At 36.2% G+C, this 21146-nt stretch overlaps 1 protein-coding gene across 2 annotated transcripts in view; it reads left to right on the forward strand.

Annotated features, from left to right (window-relative positions):
* Window positions 1-1249: 1249 nt before the first annotated feature.
* Window positions 1250-21146, forward strand: part of LOC119075295 — a 303810-nt gene continuing 283913 nt past the window's right edge. The window contains exon 1 of one of the 2 annotated variants that reach the window (XM_037181706.1): window positions 1250-1714. In XM_037181706.1, coding sequence (XP_037037601.1) covers window positions 1576-1714 — 139 coding nt within the window. In that variant the 5' untranslated portion in view covers window positions 1250-1575. The remainder of the gene's footprint in view (window positions 1715-21146) is intronic. The other variant, XM_037181707.1, reaches the window with a different exon arrangement.

A 21146-nucleotide genomic window follows, 5' to 3' on the forward strand; every position in this document is an offset into this window, starting at 1 on the left:
ACAATTTTTACATTTCGTTCTGCTTTCTTTGAAAATTCATAATGACAAAATAGCTGTAAACACGAATTTTCACTGGCCGAACGAGCACGATTTCATCCATAGAGATCGGTTTTCATATTGATGAGGTAGTATCTCTATGGATGAAATTCGACAATCATTTGACCTCGGAATAAACCTATAGGATTGTCATGTGACGTCTAATGAAACCATAAATATTATGCACGTATGACAAAGCGGTCGAGGCTTGCCGAGACGGCTTGTCATACGTGCATATTTTTTTTTAGCGCATAAGCGAAAACGAGACAACAAGATATGCGAATGACACTTTGACAATTTACAGAAGTATAATGTTTGTTTATATATCCTACGTGAATAATTTTTTCGGGGAATCACACCGCGTATGCGATAAAATAAATTACCGCATCGACTTAGATTTTTAATTAGATGGTTAATCGCGCAACTGTCACAGTAAACGAGAAAAAGAAATGACCGCAACTGTGGTATTATTTGTATTTAGGTGAATTCTTCGCAGCTGTCACTTCTTTTTTGCCCAACGAAGAATTCAACTTACTTGATACACAACACACCAGCGACCATTTATTTTTGATTTAATGTCACCACGAAAAAAGGCTGTTGGCGCAACCTCCTAATAATATACAACCTTGGCAACCACAGCGGACCATACTGATACAGAGTGTGAGCTGTGTGGAATGTGTGGAATTCATTGAAAACGTGGAAATCATAAGATATGAGACTTTTGAGATGTCGTTCACTGTAGAGCAATTTAAAGGAAAACTGTGAAGCTTCACACTGCTTTCATCGATTGCCCTTGTGTCACATACAACTGCCTTGAACGCTAATAGATTTATGCAGTTTCGTTCGATATGAATATGAGTGAGAATATGAACTCGTGTCAGTATAATTTAATCGGACCATAAAATTTCCTGTATACCGAGAATATTAATATAAATAAATAAAAGTATTAGAACAGGAAAGCTCAATCAAAAGCGTTGCAATCTTGCAATTTACCAACTCACACCAAAACATTTTGTTCCAACTTCACATCGTAAATAAATATGTTTTGGCTGAATGTAATAAATTTCCCCTCTTTAATTTGAACAGTTGCGCACAAAACAATTCAAGAATACTGTTGTTTTGTTATACATTCCCGTATTTTAGATGAACTTTTGACGTCTGCTCCCTGTGCCAGCGCACATTATAGCATGGAAAGCCATTTAAAATGTTCCATTCTCTATTATTCAGTCTCAATTCGGTTGTGGTTGTGTAAGCATCTCCATTTGTTGATCATGTACAGCGAATTCGATTAGAAAACATATAAATAAAACTCGGAAACTATATCGTGTTTCGTAAGTAGAGTATCCATGACGTACATAAACGAAAAGTCGAAATAAATCGCCGCGACCGTATTCGCTTGTGAATTTAATTTAATTTTCTGTTTGGCGAACAAAAACAGTCAAAGAAATTGTATGTAAAAAATCTAAATCAAACTTGTGTAGCTTAGTGTAATATGTTCGTAGTGAAGATTTGATCCTTATTATAGGATAGCGTGACGTCATGTCGCTTTCATATGATTTTGTCAATATTAGTTTGTGTGGTGTTAAGAAAACATGGATAACAATTCTCCTTATCAGCTTTGGACTTGCGCTTGGCGTGCAAAGTATAACACCATCTATTTCACCGCTACAAAAGCGAGGTATTACCAAATTTCATGGAAGCATTGTATTTTCAGTGATTTTTTTCCTGTTTGATTGTATTTAAAAAAATTCCTAATGCATACTAAGGTGTTTAATGAAAAAGTTGATAGCAAAGGAAATTGAGTAATGTCTTGAGTTATTTTTTTGTTTATTTAACTTTTTTCTTTTTAATCTTCTCCACTTTTCGTTTTTCTCTAACAACGTGGCAGTACACATAAAAACGATTCATCCCAGCTGTACTTTGGGAGTAGAACTTTTGAAACTTCTAAAATTAAACGAAAAAGTTTTATTCGCTTACGCTTACAGTTAATAATGCATATTTCCCAAACAAAAATGCCTTTCTACCTTTCACTTTCTTTAGCCTAATTACAATTCAATAAAATTAGAAAAAATTATGTTAAGAGTTGAGCAATAATTTTTCTTTGATTTTTTTTTAACGAAGTGACTATTTGCACTTAATTGCAAATAGTTTCCTTATACACTATTCGCACTTAAGTGCAAACAACGCAGCGTCATTTTCATACAAGAAAGCTTTGAAATTTACTTTTCGGTTCACTTTTTCATCGAATCGTTTACTTGAAATTCAAATTTTAGGCACCCTTACGGCGCGCCGCGGCGTGAATACTCTATTTGTACTTAAGTTAAATTAGCTAAAAGACTATTTGCGCTGCGCAAAATCGTGTTCCATAGCGACTGCTACAATGTGGAAGTGCAAATAGTCTTTTAGCTAATTTAGCTTAAGTGCAAATAGCATATTAGAATACTATTTGCACTTAAATGCAAATAGTGTTTAGGACGACTAATTGCACTTAAGTGCAAATAGCAAGCGCCTTTTTTTAATGTTTCTTTTTTTGTGAAGTCAAGGTCATACATAATTTATCGTCGTCGTCAAAATATTGTTTTGAAAATTGCTGATTGATTGTTGGTCGTCGTCAAAAACCCGCGAAATATCGAAAAAAAAATCGTCAAAGAAATTTAACTCTATTGTCACGTCGGTTAAAATCAATCGTTAAACTTATTGTAGCTTCGACACTATTTTTTTGATCTGATAAATGGTAGGTCTTTTAAACTTTTGTATGGGATCTTTCATGGGATCTTTTAAACATCTTTATCATCACACAAATATTGTAAATTTACCAATTTTCTGTGTTTATAACTCTTTTTATTTATTAATTTATTAATTTTTTAATTTATTTATTTCTTAGTTTTAACGTCTACTTAACAATTCTACATTCAATACATCAATTCAGTTCACAGGTCTTTCTACTCGTCTTGCAGACACATCAGACAATCAACTTCTTCTTCTTCTTCTTTTTCAGCCTGTTTCTATCCACTGCTGGATGTAGGCCTCTCCAACTTCTTTCCATTTTGTACGATCCATTGCCATTTGCTGCCAGTTTGTACCTGCAATATTCTTAATTCCGTTTGTCCATCTCTCTGGTGGTCTACCTATAGCTCGTCTTTTATATGGTCGCCAGTTCATGATCTTTTTGGTCCAACGTTCGTCTGTCCTTCTTGCAATATGTCCCGCCCAGCTCCATTTCAGAGATGCTATTCTTTCCATGACATCAACGACCCTGGTCTGTTGTCGAATCCATTGATTCGTCATTCTGTCTCTGAGTGTTATTCCAAGCATACTCCGTTCCATGGCTCTTTGTGTCACTCTCAATTTATCTTCGGATGCTTTTGTTAAAGTTAACGTTTCCGCTACGTCTTATTTCTGCAGTCTGGTTGTCCAGAACTAACTTCAGTTTATGTCCTAGATATACATAGCTGTCGACTCGTTCAATGACAGTGTCACCAATTTTGATTTCTCTATCGTCCCCGATGTTGGTCATGACTTTTGTTTTCGATAAGTTCATCTTGAGGCCAACTTTGCTCGCCTCTTCACTTAACTGTTGTAGCATAAGCTGAGCCTGACCTAGATTCGCTGCTATCGGTACAATGTCATCAGCGAAGCGGAGATTGCTCAGGTACTCTCCATTTATCTTTATTCCCATTTTACTCCAGTTTAACTTCTTAAAAATACTCTGCAGAATCGCCGTGAATAATTTCGGTGGAATAGTGTCACCCTGCCTTACACCTCGGTCAATTCTGAATTTCTCCGTGCTCTTATGAAGTTTTATACATGAAATAGCATTTTTGTACACATATCGAATTGTGTTGGAGTACCTTGAGTCTACTCTACATTCGTCTAATGCGTCCAATATCGACCATGTTTCCACTGAATCGAAAGCTTTTTCGAAGTCTATGAATAGCAAGACTAGGTCGATGTTGTATTCACGACACTTCTCAATAAGCGTTCTCATCACCTGCAAATGGTCGTTTGTGCTGAAACCAGATCTGAAAGCAGCTTGTTCAACAGGTTGGTAGAAGTCGAACTTGTTAGTGTTCCTCTTCGTAATGATTTTCATAAACAACTTGTAGAGTGTTGACAATAGGCTTATGGGTCGGTAATTTTCCAGCTTTGTTATGTCTCCTTTTTTATGCAGCAATGTAATTACCGCATTTTCCAAGGCTTCTGGTACTTCTTCTCATTGGAGACATTGATTAAACAAAGCCGTTATTGCCTTTAATAATGAGTCTCCACCTAGTTTAATGGCTTCCACTGGAACACCATCTTCTCCGGGAGACTTTTTGTTTTTCATCTCGGCTACTGCAGCTTTGACTTCATCAACAGTTATGTCGGGCATATCCTCCGATCCCACGTTTCTTATTATTGGTCTATCTTCGGTTTCTTCCGTTGGGCTCTGTCTTGCTGAAGAAAACAAATTCTCATAAAATTCTGTTGCAATGTTTAATATCGCATTTCGATCCGTTTGGATCGTTCCTGTTTTGTCTCGTAATTTGAAGATTTCTTTTTTGGCGTTTGTCATTTTTCTCCGTAGGACTTTCATATTGCAGTTAGCTTCAATTATGTTTTGAGCCAATTGGACATTATATTTTCTTCCATCTGATCTCCTTGCTTTGTTGATACTTTTAGACAGGTTTCGGTATTCCACCGAATCTTGTCCTCCGTTTTTTACCAACTCTGCTCTGCTTGCGATCAGGTCTAATGTTTCTCTGCTGAGTTTTGATTCTTTCCCTTCACAATCAACATCAACAGTTAATTCTGACATCATGTCTCGTGAAAACAGTTCAATTCAAAATCTTAAATTTACCTCAGTCCTCAATTTCGTTTCGTCAATCAATCAGAAAAGTTCCTTATTTCCCTTTTCACTCTTACTTTTACAATCCAAGACAAAGTCCTATCATCAATTCTTCTAAAATATTTACACAATAATATCACAGTTACGTATCACATTTCTATCAAATCACCAAACACTTGGCCTGGCAGTTGCATTACCTCCTGTTTTAAGCGTGGAAATGGCAATGTGGGATCGACAGTATCAAAAGTACTCTGCAAAAACGAAACGCTTCCATCAAAATAATATATTCAAGGATCTTTCAAACGTAAAAGCTACAACACAACAACTATGTGTTATAGACATTGTATCGAGTATACTATCGTTTTATAATACAATCACTTAATGTTACACGAACTGACATAACGCGTTCAGTGTTCATGACCATAAAACGTTGTTCCCAAAAAAGGATAGAATCCAAAGTTGAACACACATGAATAATTTTGCACTGTGGCATTTCTGGATACACATGCAGATACTTTGAGCGCAATTTATAATCCAATTAGTACTGTAACACCTTTGTATGAAGTGATTACATCGAGTGAGAAATTAGAGGAGTAGTCTGACAGGAGCAGTAACGGACTTGTTACACTGAAAATTCGAGTATCCCCCTGAAGTACCTTTTGAATTTTGATATGAAAAATTTTAATTTTTGGGCTTTTTGTAGATTTCATGATTATTCCGATGGGCTTTTGCCGGCACTAGACAGGAGAGAAGCTTAGAAAGACATGCGATCGATTCATTTATTTAGACCCGTACGAAGTACTGGGGTCTTATAGGTTTACGCATACGTTTGTAACACGTCGAATTGGATTCCCTGAGTAAGGGAAATCTATTGTGGTTGTCCATAGATCCGCGGGAAAAAAATGTCCGTCCGTCCGTCTGTCCGTTCTCTAACTTGAGTAAAACGCATCCAATTTCGAAGATGGGTGATTTCGGATCGACCCCTCCTGAGCTGAGGGGCTGAGCTGAGAAAAATAAGGAAATAAGGAGGTGTGAGAGGCCTGCTGTTGTAGCATAAGCTGAGCCTGACCTAGATTGGCTGCTATCGGTACAATGTCATCAGCGAAGCGGAGATTGCTCAGGTACTCTCCATTTATCTTTATTCCCATTTTACTCCAGTTTAACTTCCTAAAAACACTCTGCAGAATCGCCGTGAATAATTTCGGTGAAATGGTGTCACCCTGCCTTACACCTCGGCCGATTCTGAATTTCTCCGTGCTCTTATGAAGTTTTATACATGAAGTAGCATTTTTGTACACATATCGAATTGTGTTGGAGTACCTTGAGTCTACTCTACATTCGTCTAATGCGTATCGACCATGTTTCGAAAGCTTTTTCGAAGTCTATGAAAAGCAAGACTATGTCGATGTTGTATTCACGACACTTCTCAATAAGTGTCTCATCACCTGCAAATGGTCGTTTGTGCTGAAACAGATCTGAAAGCAGCTTGTTCAACAGGTTGGTAGAAGTCGAACTTGTTAGTGTTCCTCTTCGTAATGATTTTCATAAACAACTTGTAGAGTGTTGACAATAGGCTTATGGGTCGGTAATTTTCCAGCTTTGTTATGTCTCCTTTTTTATGCAGCAATGTAATTACCACATTTTCCCAGGCTTCTGGTACTTCTTCCCATTGGAGACATTGATTAAACAAAGCCGTGATTGCCTTTAATAAGGAGTCTCGGCCTAGTTTAATGGCTTCCACTGGAACACCATCTTCTCCGGGAGACTTTTTGTTTTTCATCTCGGGCATATCCTCCGATCCCACGTTTATTATTATTGGTCTATCTTCGGTTTCTTCCGTTGGACTAAGTCTTGCTGAAGAAAACAAATTCTCATAAAATTCTGTTGCAATGTTTAATATCGCATTTCGATCCGTTTGGATCGTTCCTGTTTTGTCTCGTTTGAAGATTCCTTTTTTGGCGTTTGTCATTTTTCTCCGTAGGACTTTCATATTGCAGTTAGCTTCAATTATGTTTTGAGCCAATTGGACATTATATTTTCTTTCATCTGATCTCCTTGCTTTGTTGATACTTTTAAACAAGTTCCGGTATTCCACCGAATCTCGTCCTCCGTTTTTTGATTGTTTGGAAAAAGTCAATTTGGTGTATTTTGTATGAAAAGTGACCAATTTTAAAACGATGTATCTCCGGCAATTTCAAACCTACATAGTCGAGTGATAGCTCGTTTTGCTCGTATTTGAAGCGAGAATATGATAGAATATGTTTTGTGGGGATTAGGGGTGATCGATTTCGCGGGACGCGGAAGAAACCGGTCCATAAAAAATTCTAGTTGCCCATAGATTCCGAAAAACCCATTTTCAGACTTTGGTCCGGAACAACTTCAGGTAGCAATAAATCGATTACTGAAAATTTGCTAGTAGGAGCATATTGGACCATTCTCGACTTTACGGTTTTTTGTTTTTTCTACTCTATAGAGTCCAAGATATAATAATAAAATACAGTGTGTTCAAACTAAATTCGAACACCGTAAGATTTTTTAGAGTTTCTAAAGTCATTAATGTCAAATAGCAAAAACGCGTCCGTTTCAGCCTTTTTCTCAGGCGCACTTTTTATTTTGAATTTGAATTTTTCATCTTTTTCAATTTTTCGTTGTTTTGCTGCAGAAAGTGTTCAATTTTAGGTTTTATTATTTTATTTTATAATTTGGAGGCTCAATACTGTAATTTACGTCCGGGCAAATAAAAGAATCAATAGAAATAAGTAACTTTTTTTAAAAGTTTTATCAGATTTTTGTCGTATAGTGGCCGACTTTTAATTTTTTGGTATAGTGGCCGCGCGACTTTCAATTTTGTGGACTATTTCGATTCAGCTGTTTGACAGTCTGGTCCATGTAAACAGGGAAAGTCAGTTAATTTTATAATCGGTTGTAGATGAAAGTAGCAACAGTGGTTTGTTTATTATCGTTAACAATACGACTAAAGATAGTGTATTCGTTGTTTTTAGAAGATATTTTTTTGCATGGAAAATATGTTTCGCATGGATAGCATGCTTCAGATGGAAAACATATTTCAGATGGGAAACATATTTCAGATGGGAAACATATTTCAGATAGAAAACATGTTTCACATAGGAAACATATTTCAGATATTAAACAAATTTCAGATGGAAAGAATGTTTCAAATTGAAAACATGTTCCAAATGGAGAACATGTTTCAAACGGAAAACATTTTTCTGATAGTAAACATATTTCCAATAGAAAAATATTTTAGGTAGAAAACATGTTTCAGATAAGAACATGTTTTAGATAAGGAACATGTTTCAGGCAAGGAACATGTTTAAGATAAGAACATGTTTCAGATAAGGAACGTGTTTCAGACAAGGAACATGTTTAAGATAAGAACATGTTTAAGATAAGAACATGTTTAAGATAAGGAACATGTTTAAGATAAGGAACATGTTTCAGATAAGGAACATGTTTCAGATAAGGAACATGTTTCAGATAAGGAACATGTTTCAGATAAGGAACATGTTTCAGATAAGTAACATGTTCCAAATGGAAAAAGTAGAAATAGAAAAAGTTGTTGTTTTGCCTCTCTACCTGGTGAGGGAATGTGAAGTTTTTTTCCGCCTGAATGAAAACTTTTTTTCTAATTTGAGCTGAATATTGGAACTTCATAAAGTACTTCATAAAACTTCGAACAGTTCTTTTTGTCTCTTTTACACATGTTTTTTCTTACAAATTACGGCATATTGGCTCTTCCTTTTCCTTTGAATTTCGATGAATCTAGAGCTTTTGTTTCATAACCCAGCTTTAGGCATTTCGTCAGAAAATTTTTCGAATGTTTGTATTAAGCTTTACGAAGATTTTTTTATGCGATATTCCAAAGTATTAGCATCTAAATTATTCTAATAAGACTTTCCTCTTCGTCTAAAATGATTTTAGTTTTAGTTGAAACAAATGTCAGAGTTTACCGCCATTGATAAACTTACCTTTCGCGATTAAATTTAATTCAAGAAACTTCTAAGCTAGGCTTTGATTTTCTTCCATAAATGGTCTCAATAGAAGCCACACACACTGAACGGTCCTTTATAGTCCGTAGAATAAGAATGTGTGTTCTTAGTATTGAATCGACAAATGTGTCGTAAATTCTTTGAATTACCAAATTTGAAAAATTTTAATCAGTAGGGTAAAGGTTAGTCGTGCTACTATACATTGACGCTGCCTTGTAACGTGTGTATAACCTTGAAAATGTCAATAAATGTTACGCGTTACCGAAGAACTATACTAATACTATTCATCTATGAAAAATTGACGACAAAAATCTGATAAAACTTCAAAATAAGTTATTTATATTAATTCTGTTATTCGCACAGTCTCAAATTAGAGTATCGAACCTCCAAATTATAAAATAAAATATTAAAACCGGAAATTAAACATTTTGCGTAGCAAAACAACAAAAAAATTAAAATGACGAAAAATTTAAATTCAAAATAAAAAGTGCGCCTGCGAGAAAGTGTGAAACGGACGCATCTTCTGTTATAGGCCGATGCCATGAAATCGATGACTTTTAAAACTCTAAAATATCTCAAATGTGTTCCGAAATAAAAAAAACGGACTGTAAAAAGAAAATAAAAAAAGTGAAGACCTGACTTTGGCATGTAGCTAAAGTTCGCCGACGCGACGTCGATTTTCAGAGAAAATTGCAAACTTCAATAATTCCAAATTACACTAAAAAATCGGTCGATTTTGTGTTGTGATGGCTCATTTGAAAGGTAGTTAGATAGATATTGCTAAGAATTTTTTCTTGGAATTTTTGTGTATTTTGTTCGAGCTATTACATTTTATGTGACCAAAATAGAACTCAATCTGAGAATTGTTTTACAATTTGAAAAATTTATTTATTTCAAAATGAGTGGAAGTGAAGTTTTTCTGTTTAGAAATGCCCTCGTTTGTGTCAAGATGCTATTTTTGTAACAAAATTTTGTATTATTGTATTTTTAAAAAATAGTAATTTTTCCAACTACTACAGAAAGGTCACTTTTGCAATCACAAAAAATGTAATAACTCGATCAAAATACAAAAAATTCCAAAATCTTTTTTTCTTAGCAATATCTATCTAACTACCTTTCAAATGAGCCATCACAACACAAAATCGACCGATTTTTTAGTGTAATTTAGAATTATTGAAGTTTCCAATTTTCTCTGAAAATCGACGTCGGCGAACTTTGGCTACATGCCAAAGTCAGGTCTTCACTTTTTTATTTTATTTCTATTTTAATATTATATCATGGACTCTATAGAGTAGAAAAAACAAAAAACCGGACAAAAATACCTTAAAGCTTTTTTTTCGGAAAGTCGAGAATGGTCCAACGTGCCCCTACTAGCAAATTTTCAGTAATCGATTTATTGCTACCTGAAGTTGTTCCGGACCAAAGTCTGAAAATGGGTTTTTCGGATTCTATGGGCAATTAGAATTATTTGTGGACCGGTTTCTTTCGCGTCCCGCGAAATCGATCACCTCCACTGGGGATATAGTCTAAAGGGCAGAAACTGAAATGTTCGGCTATACATAGTGGCCGCGTCTCAAAAAAATTTCTTCGTTCTTTTTTTGGAAGTTAGACTGCGTCAAATCCTCCGCTATCGCTCCGGACATGATTGTATAAAATAAGGACTACAATTCATTCGGTAGATGCAATATACATAAGTTACAGCATTAAAAGTGTCATGCTCATCGCGAGCAGAGGTATGATATTTTTATAAACTTTCTTCTGGATTACTGTTTAGGGTAGGAATAGGATTACTAATGTCAATCTATTATTATATTTGTCATTATTAATTATTGATTACTGCATTTAATGGAATCTTTACAATTGAGTGACCACAAATTGGTGTATCCTTGGAAGTGGGTCTAAAACACACCTCCTTGATCCTTGGTATGTAACATACTATTCTTCTTATGTTTCCGTTACAGCTCTCTGCCCATTTTTAATTAACATTTTCTTCAAATTAATTTCAATCTTCAAGTCGGAAAAACTTTTGTATACATAATTGTAATTTGCCAACAACCGTTGGTTGCGATAAAAATATTGCTGTTCGTAGTCAAAATGTCATTTTCAATTTATACGGTCGATGGTTCCGAAATAATATGCTAGAAATGTGAAAAACACAAATTGTTATTAAGCAAAACTGAAGGGAAAAAGTCTAATTTCTACAAAGAATAATTGGTAGACATTGCGATGTCTAGCCATGCATAACTAATAAATGCCACTCAAAATTCAAATTACACTGTTTTGAAAGCTCTTACAATATAGGAGGCTTGTGTGTTGTAAAATACAAGGCTGTAAACTTTGGGGAAGTCACGCAGATACAAATACGCGGGTGACACACCACATTTGATGATAACATGGCGGATTTCATTCAAAAATTCACCTACTGTTATTATTGTCATCGCCGTGATTGTCTTTTAAGTTGTATTGCTGGCTTTGGGAGCAATTATTAGCTTGATTTTGTATAGCTTGCATCCAACCAAATGAAACACAAAGTTCATTGACCTAAACTTAATTGTTTACCCGTGCATTCGGTCCTATTACAGACCATTTTCAAGGCTAGAAACAATAGTAAAATTTATCGTGAACCTAGTGTTCCACTTAATCAAAATTGAAGATAGCTCTTCTTAAACTTACGAATGAATAGGAATCTAGTATCACAGCAGTAATTGGCTCAAAAAAATTTAATTTCGGTTGCGAAGATTATACCTTGTTCTTGTGTTGCGATTTAGATTATTGTTGTTGTTGACACTTTCAGTGTCAACCGTCAAAACATCTGTTGCACTGCTTACACTTGGTACGTACGAAGGTGGTAGTGACGGGTTCATAGTGGGAAGTTTCGAATTCTTTTTTATGATGTTGTAAAATACCGGGCTGATGTGTGCCGCATCAGACTTAAAATTGACTGCTTGGTTACCATGTAGAATAATTTGATTGGCTTCATGAATCTTAAGCACTCCTTTCTTCCTAACTTTTTTCAGGATTTCTTTTCTGTTGAAGTCAAATTCATGATGGTTCGGTCCTGTATCAACAACATGTTTCACCAATGCCGTTTTCTTTGGATTCTTATCTCTGTTCTTAACGTCCGATTCGTGTGTTTTGAACCGATCGCATAAACACCACGTGGTTTCACCAATATAGAATTTTCCGCATGTTTTGCATTACACTCTGAATACCACGAATGACTGTTGGTTAAACAGCCTCGATGAAGCGGGTAACAGTGGCAGAGTCGTTTTGTCGTTGCGTCATATTGCGACAAAGTGGTTCAACGAAAAAGTGACAGTTGTGAAAATTCTAAATTAGATTTTTTTGTTTTGATGTGGTTGATTGTGATGATTTTTCGTTTTGTGTGTGAAAAAGTGTGCAAAATTATGATTTTATTATCTTTCTTAATAGACAAGTTGCCCACCACACACTTGCGAGGAACTTGAGGCGCGGAGCGCCTCAAGGGCCGAGCGACATACATACGGCTCATCTGTGGGGTGGTGGCTAGGTGTTTAGACCACTTTCGGGATGAAATTTTTTTCGAATTTTTTTTTTCCCATTTTTTTAACTATGTCTCATAATGTCGGGCGGGAACCGCCCGACATGATAGTGGTGAAAAAAATTTGAAAAAAATCATTTTTTACGATTTTTGAGCGAAAATGAATGAAATACAGCTTACATTGCGAATTTTGGTAGGGGTATGATGGGTGCGTCGGCACCCGGAGGTGCCACGGATCGACGCAGATTTTCATGAGCGACACGTAGATACCAAACATCGACCCATTTGGCTTTGTCTTCGAGGAGATATTACTCAAAAACTGAAAATGGTCATTTTACGTTAGTGAAAATTTTTTTGCTCAAAAATGACTCCATACTTTTTCTTCATATTTTCAACTTAGCCTCGACTGGAACGGCCCGATCGATACATATATGACTCAATAAATCCATAAGGGACATTTTTGAGAAAAGTGAAAAAAAATTTTTTTTGACTTTTGGCGGACTTTTAGTTTTTGACCATTTGCAGCCAGTGCATCGCTCGGTGCACGGTGTGTGTGGGCTCAAAATGACGGCACGTTCAAGACCTATCCAACGATACCAAACACGTTGTGGTACCGTTTCAATTTTGGGTGAAAACACTTTGGAAGTGAAATGGAAACTTAGGGTCGGGAACACTTTCGCACTTGCTGTGCGGATCAGGGGGACTGTGGTCACGGGATTCTTTCTCTATTCGATAGAGCAGGTCCTGAGCTTTCATTAGACGCCTCACACGCCGAAGTCGTGATGTTTTCCGCCGCACAAACACTCTTCAAATGGGTCACTTCGAAGCTCCTCCAAAGCACAGTGAAGCAAAAATGTTTTTGATTGCCGTTTGGCCATTTGGGATGGCATTTTTTTGATATATGGCTCATATTGACGAGTGAGTCAAGCCCGTTCGAACGCATATAAATTTTTGGTGGTGGACGCTCCACTGCCGGCACAGCGGTCGAAAATGCATATTTTTGCCTTTTTGATATTTTGAGTGCGAGGAATCGATTTTTTCGCTCTGTTTCGACGGATTAACGCTTTTTAAGCTGATTAGCGTTTATTGAGTGCATTTCGCACGAATATCGACTGTGGGAACAATGGAAAATTGTCGGTGTGGTTACTTTTAATGAAATTTTTGTGCGCTCATGGACTGTGAAATGGTCGCTTAACCTTTATGAAGCTGAAAAATATCGCTTAAAGTCAAAAACACATATAGAGTAATGGATCGATCGCATCGAATTTTTCCTATTAGAAAATGAATCGGAAGTTCGCTAATGGAAAAGGGAAAAATTGCATTTTCCCTCAATACGTTACTTTCATCAATGCAAATCTGATAGCCGGAGGCCCGGGGGTGTGGGGGTGGAACCCCCACTCACTTAGTTATTTTCTAAACTGAAAACTCTTATTTTTTTCTCTAGAAAAAATTGACAAGATTTCTAATGTATTGATCACATAGAATTATTGGTTTTATGAAATGAAGCGAAAAATCGCTATTTTAGCGAAGCCAAAGAATATTTCATGTTACAAAATATTGTCCGGAAAATATTTTCCGATTTTTGAATTGAACAGGAAAATTGCTATTTCAACAAAGTCATTGCATTTTCCCTTCTACAATATGTGGGAAGAATTTCAAATTTTTCCTTTTACCAATTAAACCGAAAAGTCGCTAATTTAGTAAAGCCAAAGAATATTCCATTTTAGAAAATATCGGGAGAATTTATAATTGACCAAAATCATGCAATATTCCTTATACAAAACGTGATGAGAATTTCTAATGGAACGACCACAACGAATTTTCTCTTTTACAAAATGAGCTCAAAATTCGGTAATTCCACAAATTCATTGATATGTGTGTAGAATTTCGAATTTTTCCTTTTACAAAATGAGCCTATAATCGCTAATTTAACAAATTTATGGAAGTTTCCCTTCTACAAAATGTTGGTAGAATTTCCAATTTTCCGTTTTACGAAACGAACCGAAAAGTCACTAATTTAGCAAAGCTAAAGAATATTCCATTTTAGAAAATATGAAAAGAATTTCTAATTGACCAAAATCATGGAATAATTCCTTATACAAAACGTGATGAGAATTTCCAATGGTTGATTTACAAAATGAGCTCAAAAACCGGTAATTCCACAAATTCATTGAATTTTCCCTTCTACAAAATGTTGGTAGAATTTCCAATTTTCCCTTTTAGGAAACGAACCGAAAAGTCACTAATAATAGCAAAGCTAAAGAATATTCCATTTTACAGAATGTGGGGAGAATTTCCAATTGTTCCTTTTACAAAATGAACAGGAAAATCATTTAATTTTCCTTTCTACAATATGTGGGGAGAATTTCGTTTTACTAAATGAACCGAAAAGTCGCTAATAACCCAAAACTAAGCAATATTCACTTTTACAAAATGTAGACAATTTTCAAATTTTTATTTTTACAAAATGTGAGTAAAATTTCTAATGGATCGATCACATCGAATTTTTCCTTTTACAAAATGAGCACAAAAATCGCTAATTGAACCATTTACACAATGTTGGAAAAATTTCTAATTGAACGAAGAAATCAAATTTTTCCTTTTACAAAATGAGCCGGAAATCGCTAATATAACAAATTCATTTAATTTTCCCTTTTACAAAATGCGGGGAGAATGTCAAATGGAACGATCACAACGAATTGTTCCTTTTACAAAATTAACGGAACAAAGCCAAAGAGTTTTTCCTTTTTTAGATTGAACTAAAAATAATTAATGAAAGGGTCCGTTAGGATTTTCCCTTATACAACCTTTTTTTATTTCTTTTTTCAAAAAAAAAAATAACGGAACGCAACACTCAACTATGAAGCCCAACTCCCCCCGGACAGCAACTAGGATCAGTTTTTTAAGGCAGCTTTGCTGCCTTCAGCGCCGTCTCCCACTGTGGTTCGATCATTCTGTTTGCATATTTTACTGTGGACGGATATCGTCTATGTATTGTACTAATCATGAATCGTATCTCATTATCAATCCTATCTCATTATCAATCATATCTCATCATAGCACATATGCCATCATAGCACAGATCCCATCGTAGCACATATCCCATCATAGCACATATCCCATCGTAGCACATATCCCATCATAGATCATATCCCATTATAGATCATATCCCATCATAGATCATATCTCATCATAGATCATATATCATCATCATCATTATCATAATCAATCGTATCTGTTCGTCAGCATAAACGCCAAAAGAGGGCTAGTCAACCCCTCTTATTACACAAGCGCCGTTTTTAGCTTTTGCCCTGTAACAGGCGTTTGCGTGGTTCTAAAAATCTGAAATTTCACAGGATGACTCTAAATAGGCGTTAGAATCGATTTTTGATAGTAGGGCCCCACCTTAGGGCCGGCCCTTCGACACGGACCTAACGATTTTTTCGCTGATTTTGGTAGTATTCAATGTGCTGAACACGATGGTGGTGGAGAAAAAAAAATTTTATGGCGTTTTGCCTGTCAAAATGGCCGCCAAAGTGCAAAATTTAGCACTTTTCAATTGAGTACTACGGGCTGTGGTGGATCAAATTTTAAGCGGTTAATGGCTAATAAGGGGTAATCGAGGGTGTATATTCCGAAAATCAAGTTTTTTCGGCACCTCATAGTGGAAGAAGAGCCGCAAAATGCGAAAAAATCGGTTTTTTTTTGTACAAAAAATCGATTTTTTTAAATTTCTGTTAAACGTATCCATAGGATGGAAAACGACTATTATTACTTGATAGTACTCGGAAAGACCTTTCAAATGAGCCCAATATCAAAAAATTCTATGGTTCTGCTCCCGAGCAAATGGGGTCTAAAGCTCAAAACAGAGGCTCAACTTTACTGTCAGTACGGCCACAAGATGGCGTCTAAGACTATAGGTTACTTGAGCAAAATTGTTCTCCCTATAAAGTTGAGGTAGGTCATTGAACAAAGAAACTTGATCCGAAGTCTTTGGACCGAGATATGAAAAGATTTGGAAACGAAAATTTTTGCGTCATTCTTCAGTATGTGGCGCATTGCCTCTTATATGAAAAAATGTTCGTTGTAAAAATTTAAATATTGCAACGAAAGAAGCACTTGAGGGCACACTGATAATCAGAGTGTGATTCATGAGCGTCACAGCAGTTATTGAGGACAAACGTCCAATATCCGGAGCCTCTGTCTGGAGCGATTATGTGGTCTTAGTGCCATATTTTGCTAAAAGATTTCCACAATAAATGATTTGTTTTGCAGTTTTTTATGAACTAAATTACCTGAAATCTGATAAAGCCTATCGATTGCACAACATTTTGCCATAAATCGCAACACTTTTTGTTGCATTCTTTCATTTTTCAAAGCGACATTTTATTACTGTTTGCAAACAACAACAAAAAAAATGTTTTTCGTTTTAAGACGTCAAACGGCAGTGCTAAATGTACTAGATCAAACAGTGTGAAAGTTTGTACGTTTTTGTAAGCGCGAAAATTTTGAAAAAACCAATGATGGAGATAAATGCACTTAAATCAAAATATTAAGATTTTTTCCCGATTTTCACAAAAATCCTTATAGATGTCGATATTGTCATTATCGCGCAGCTAATATTCAAAACGCTGTAAGTTTTTCTATGGAAACAACTACATTGGTTGATGAATAATTCGGAAGTAAATTTCCAAGTCCTAAATATTATCTCCGTATAATGTTCGTCTATTTAAATACTACGAGCGCTTATTCTATAAAATTTTGTGGCTGGAACATGGATTTTGGTTTTTTATTGATTCAGAATTATAGGTCTGTTTTGTCGTACGATAAAAACGATTTTTGGCAGATTGAAAATAACCGAGCGTCATCCACAGATCCATACCTTCACGGAGAGTAAAGTTAACTTTAAAAAAATTATTATACTCTGCAGTGATACCTTCAATGCTTTTGCGAACATTTTGTCAACAATACTTTTCGGTTACGTGGATGACGTTTTACCAGCTGAATAACGTTGGAACAGACATATCTCGAACGTCACAGGATCTTTTTTGAAAGTTTGACGTTGCGACAACTCTAGCGATGTTATAGATTTTTTTTAACAAACATTTTATTTAACCGGATTTTCCCGTTCACAAAACTTTAAAAACTTTAACAAGTTCGTAAGATTTCCACCCCGTTTAAGATAGTGACAATCACAAAATTATTGGAGATCTGTTCAGTTTATTCCGTCACGAATATTTGGGCTGACAATTTTATTTTCGATTCAGTTTTTATAATAGCTTTTCATCCAAGATCTCAGCTCACCTCAATTCCTAACTTTCTTCTCGCCGTAAAGGCGTTTTGTTGGTTCTTAGGGAATTCATCTTTTTACGAAATGTAACGTAAAGGAGTTTAGTTCGTCCCTACAGAACTCATCTTTTTACGAAATTAATACCAATTTTCATTGTACATAAAAAGTGTTTTAACACGCCGAGCGATCCGGCCCATTGCCCCGGAGCGAAGCGGAGTAATTTTTGTTATATAAAATTAAAATTTACAAAACCAAATTATAGACGGATTTGCTCTTTTACACAATGTAGTAAAGATCCTTTTACGAAATGTAGCGGAAACGCTAAAATTGCTCGACCTCACCGGTTTTGCCCTTTTACGAAATGTAGCGAAGACTCTGATAGATCGACCTTACGGCATTTGTCCCTTTACATAAAGCGAGGCTAATCGCACCACCTCATTAGATTTGTCCTTTAACAACATGTAGCGGGAACTCTAAAATAGCTCGACCTCACCGGTTTTTCATTTTTTACGAAATGTAGCAAAGCCTCTAATAAATCAACCTTCCCGGATTTGCTCTTTTACGAAATGTAGCGGGAACGCTAAAAAAGCTCGATCTCATTGGATTTGTTCTTAAATAAAATGTAATGGGAACGCTTATAGCTCGACCTCACCCTTTCATGAAATGAAGCGAAAACGCTAATAGCTTGACCTCACCGGATTTGTCCTTATACAAAATTTAGCAGAAACGCTTATAGATCGACCTCACCGGACTTTCCTCTTACAAAATAAAGCGGAAACGGTAATAGCTCGAACCTCAATGGATTTGCTTTTAAACGAAATGTAGTGGGAACGCTAAAAAAACTCAACCTCACCGGATTTGCCCTTTTACGAAATATTTCGAAGGCTCTGCTCTAAAAGTAGGCCCTCACCAGATTTGATTTTTTTTTTAAATGCAGCGGGAACGCTAAAATAGCTCGACTTCACCAGTTTTGCCTTTTTTCCAAATGTAGCGATTAAATGACCTTGAAGAATTTTCCCTTTCTTACAAAATATTCAATTTCTATAGAGGAGGAAGAGGAATCTAACAACGTATGCTTCATACATTTTGTCGGAGAGGGTTTGATAATCATAATTTTTTGAGCGTGTATTTCTTATCTACATTTCTTTAACGACCGCAGATTTGGCCACAAAGTTGCAAATGTAACAATCTCAATTCCTAAATGAAACCTAGAGTGATGGTTAAGGCAGCTATGCTGCCTTCTTGAATTTAGTTGTGAATGGTTGTGGACGCCAAAAAAACTAGTTATATTAATAATTGATTAATAATGTGCCACCCGTGACAGTGTTCTCATAAATAATAAAATCGGTGTTCAATGTTTTCAAAAACGAAAAATTCCATGGCCAATGTTCTCGTTCTCATAAACATTAAAATTGGTTTTATGTGAATAGATCCAAAGAAATTGTTACGTTGAGATATGAACCTAGGAAAGCACTCCAACGACCTGATTCATTTCATATGATCCCGTCGGTCTAGATTCTAGATCTGAGATTTTTTCTGATTCAGTTTATGTGAAGAGATTTTCTCTGATTAAATTCCTGTGATCAATCAATTAAAAGCCTCAACCCAACATGATTTTAATTAGACTTTCTTGTTTCAGGCCAGGTTTGACCTGTTGCGAGCATTAATTATGAAAATATTTATTATTTCTTGTGTTCAATCAATTCAAATCGAATTCTTGAAAATTAACATTCAAAAATGTTGCGCTAAAAAAATCCAAATGTTACAACAGATCCACTTTGTCGCATTTTCTCATGTCGCATATTTCTGTCTCTGCCACTGTTACCCGCTTCATGGAGGCTGTTTACTGTTGGTCGGTTGTCAGTTTCTGCTTCAGATCTGTGAACATTTCCCCAACTTTTGCTATTGGACGCGGTGCGACGATTACGTTTGGAGAGATTCTGGTTAGCATTTTGGATAATTTCTCCGATAAACCAGCAACGTATGTCATACCTGCGAATCGTTTCGGTTTTGTGGCAGTAATTGTTGAGTTGGCATTCGGTTCAGTAGCGACATTCTCCAACTGGGATAGGTCAAGCGATTCGTTAACCACAATGATCGCTGATTCGTTTGGCACTCTGTTTTCGGAAGTAGTGGTGTGATTGATGAATGGATAGCTTACCATGTGTTTGAAGCCATTTCGTTGACGTGGACTGTACACCTTACTAATCAAATCATCGATGGTTTGGTCCGGGAAGTTGTTCTTTTTCAAAATTCTGCGGATGGTCGCTTTGTTATCCTGGTGGAACGATGAGTGGCTCAGACTGAACACTCGTCTAACTAAGGCCGTTGCAGTGTTCAGGATCATGTTTTTCGGGTGTTTTGAATAATAGTTCAGCAACCGGTTAGATGCAATGGGTTTGTGGAACCATTTGGTTTTCATTTTGCTGCCACAGTTGTAGACCGTTGTGTCCAAAAATTCGATGGATTTGTCATCTTTCTGGATTTCAACAGTAAATTGCACCAGCGGGTCAAAAGAGTTCAGCTTGTCATTCAAACGGTTCAAACGGCCCTAAGTGTTTTTTGCACATAAATCGAGTAAATCTCATCCGATTTTGCTAGATTTAGTTTTTTATGGAAGGGAATTGAATACCGAAAATAACGTGGCGAAAAAAGTTTCAAATTTGGACCCTTGGACTAAGGCCGCTACTCGGCCCTAAGGATTTTTTGCACATAAATCGAGTAAATCTCATCCGATTTTGCTAGTTTTTGTTTCATTTGAGAGATAATTGAATACCCATTGGAAAGTTGGCAAAAACTTTTGGGTTTCTAAAATAATATCGTAAATTGCTGGTTTTATTTGAGAGGTACTTCGTACGGGCTTTCGTAATTGCGCTATGCGCAATTTTAAAAATGAACACTTTCAGTAAATTTGACCATGCCCAACTTGACTTGCATTTTGGTAACAGACGCATTAGAGGGTTGTAGACATATTACGGTTCCGGGCGTATTACGGCTACGGACGTATTATGGTTACGGACGAAATAGGATTACGGGTCGTACGGGGCTAAGTCGCAGCAAACGCTCCGACTGTTCTGATGCCTTGTTTATACAGAAAATATCACAAAGACTATGAGAAAAAACAAACACTCACATGAACCTATTCTACAGGCAATTTTTCCTTCTAAGACATATCTGAGAATATGCACCGACTTTTAAAGAAAAACCCGACATTCTCTCATGAGGCATATTCAATACTCCTTGTCCGGTATATATAGGCCAGTAGTAGGTGCACAATCGTAAAGGTTACTCAACCGCGCACCACTCGAATCTACAGCTGCATTCGTATTTTCCACATTACCAGATTGGCCAGTACGCGGTAGTACCACCTACAGTACAACTTTCACCATCAATACACTGCACAGCACCATTTTCGCCCACAGGATAAGTTCATTCATGACACGACCCATTTCTTCATAATAG

Source organism: Bradysia coprophila, unplaced genomic scaffold (assembly GCF_014529535.1).
Source record: "Bradysia coprophila strain Holo2 unplaced genomic scaffold, BU_Bcop_v1 contig_197, whole genome shotgun sequence".
In the NCBI taxonomy this organism is placed as follows: Eukaryota; Metazoa; Arthropoda; class Insecta; order Diptera; family Sciaridae; genus Bradysia; species Bradysia coprophila.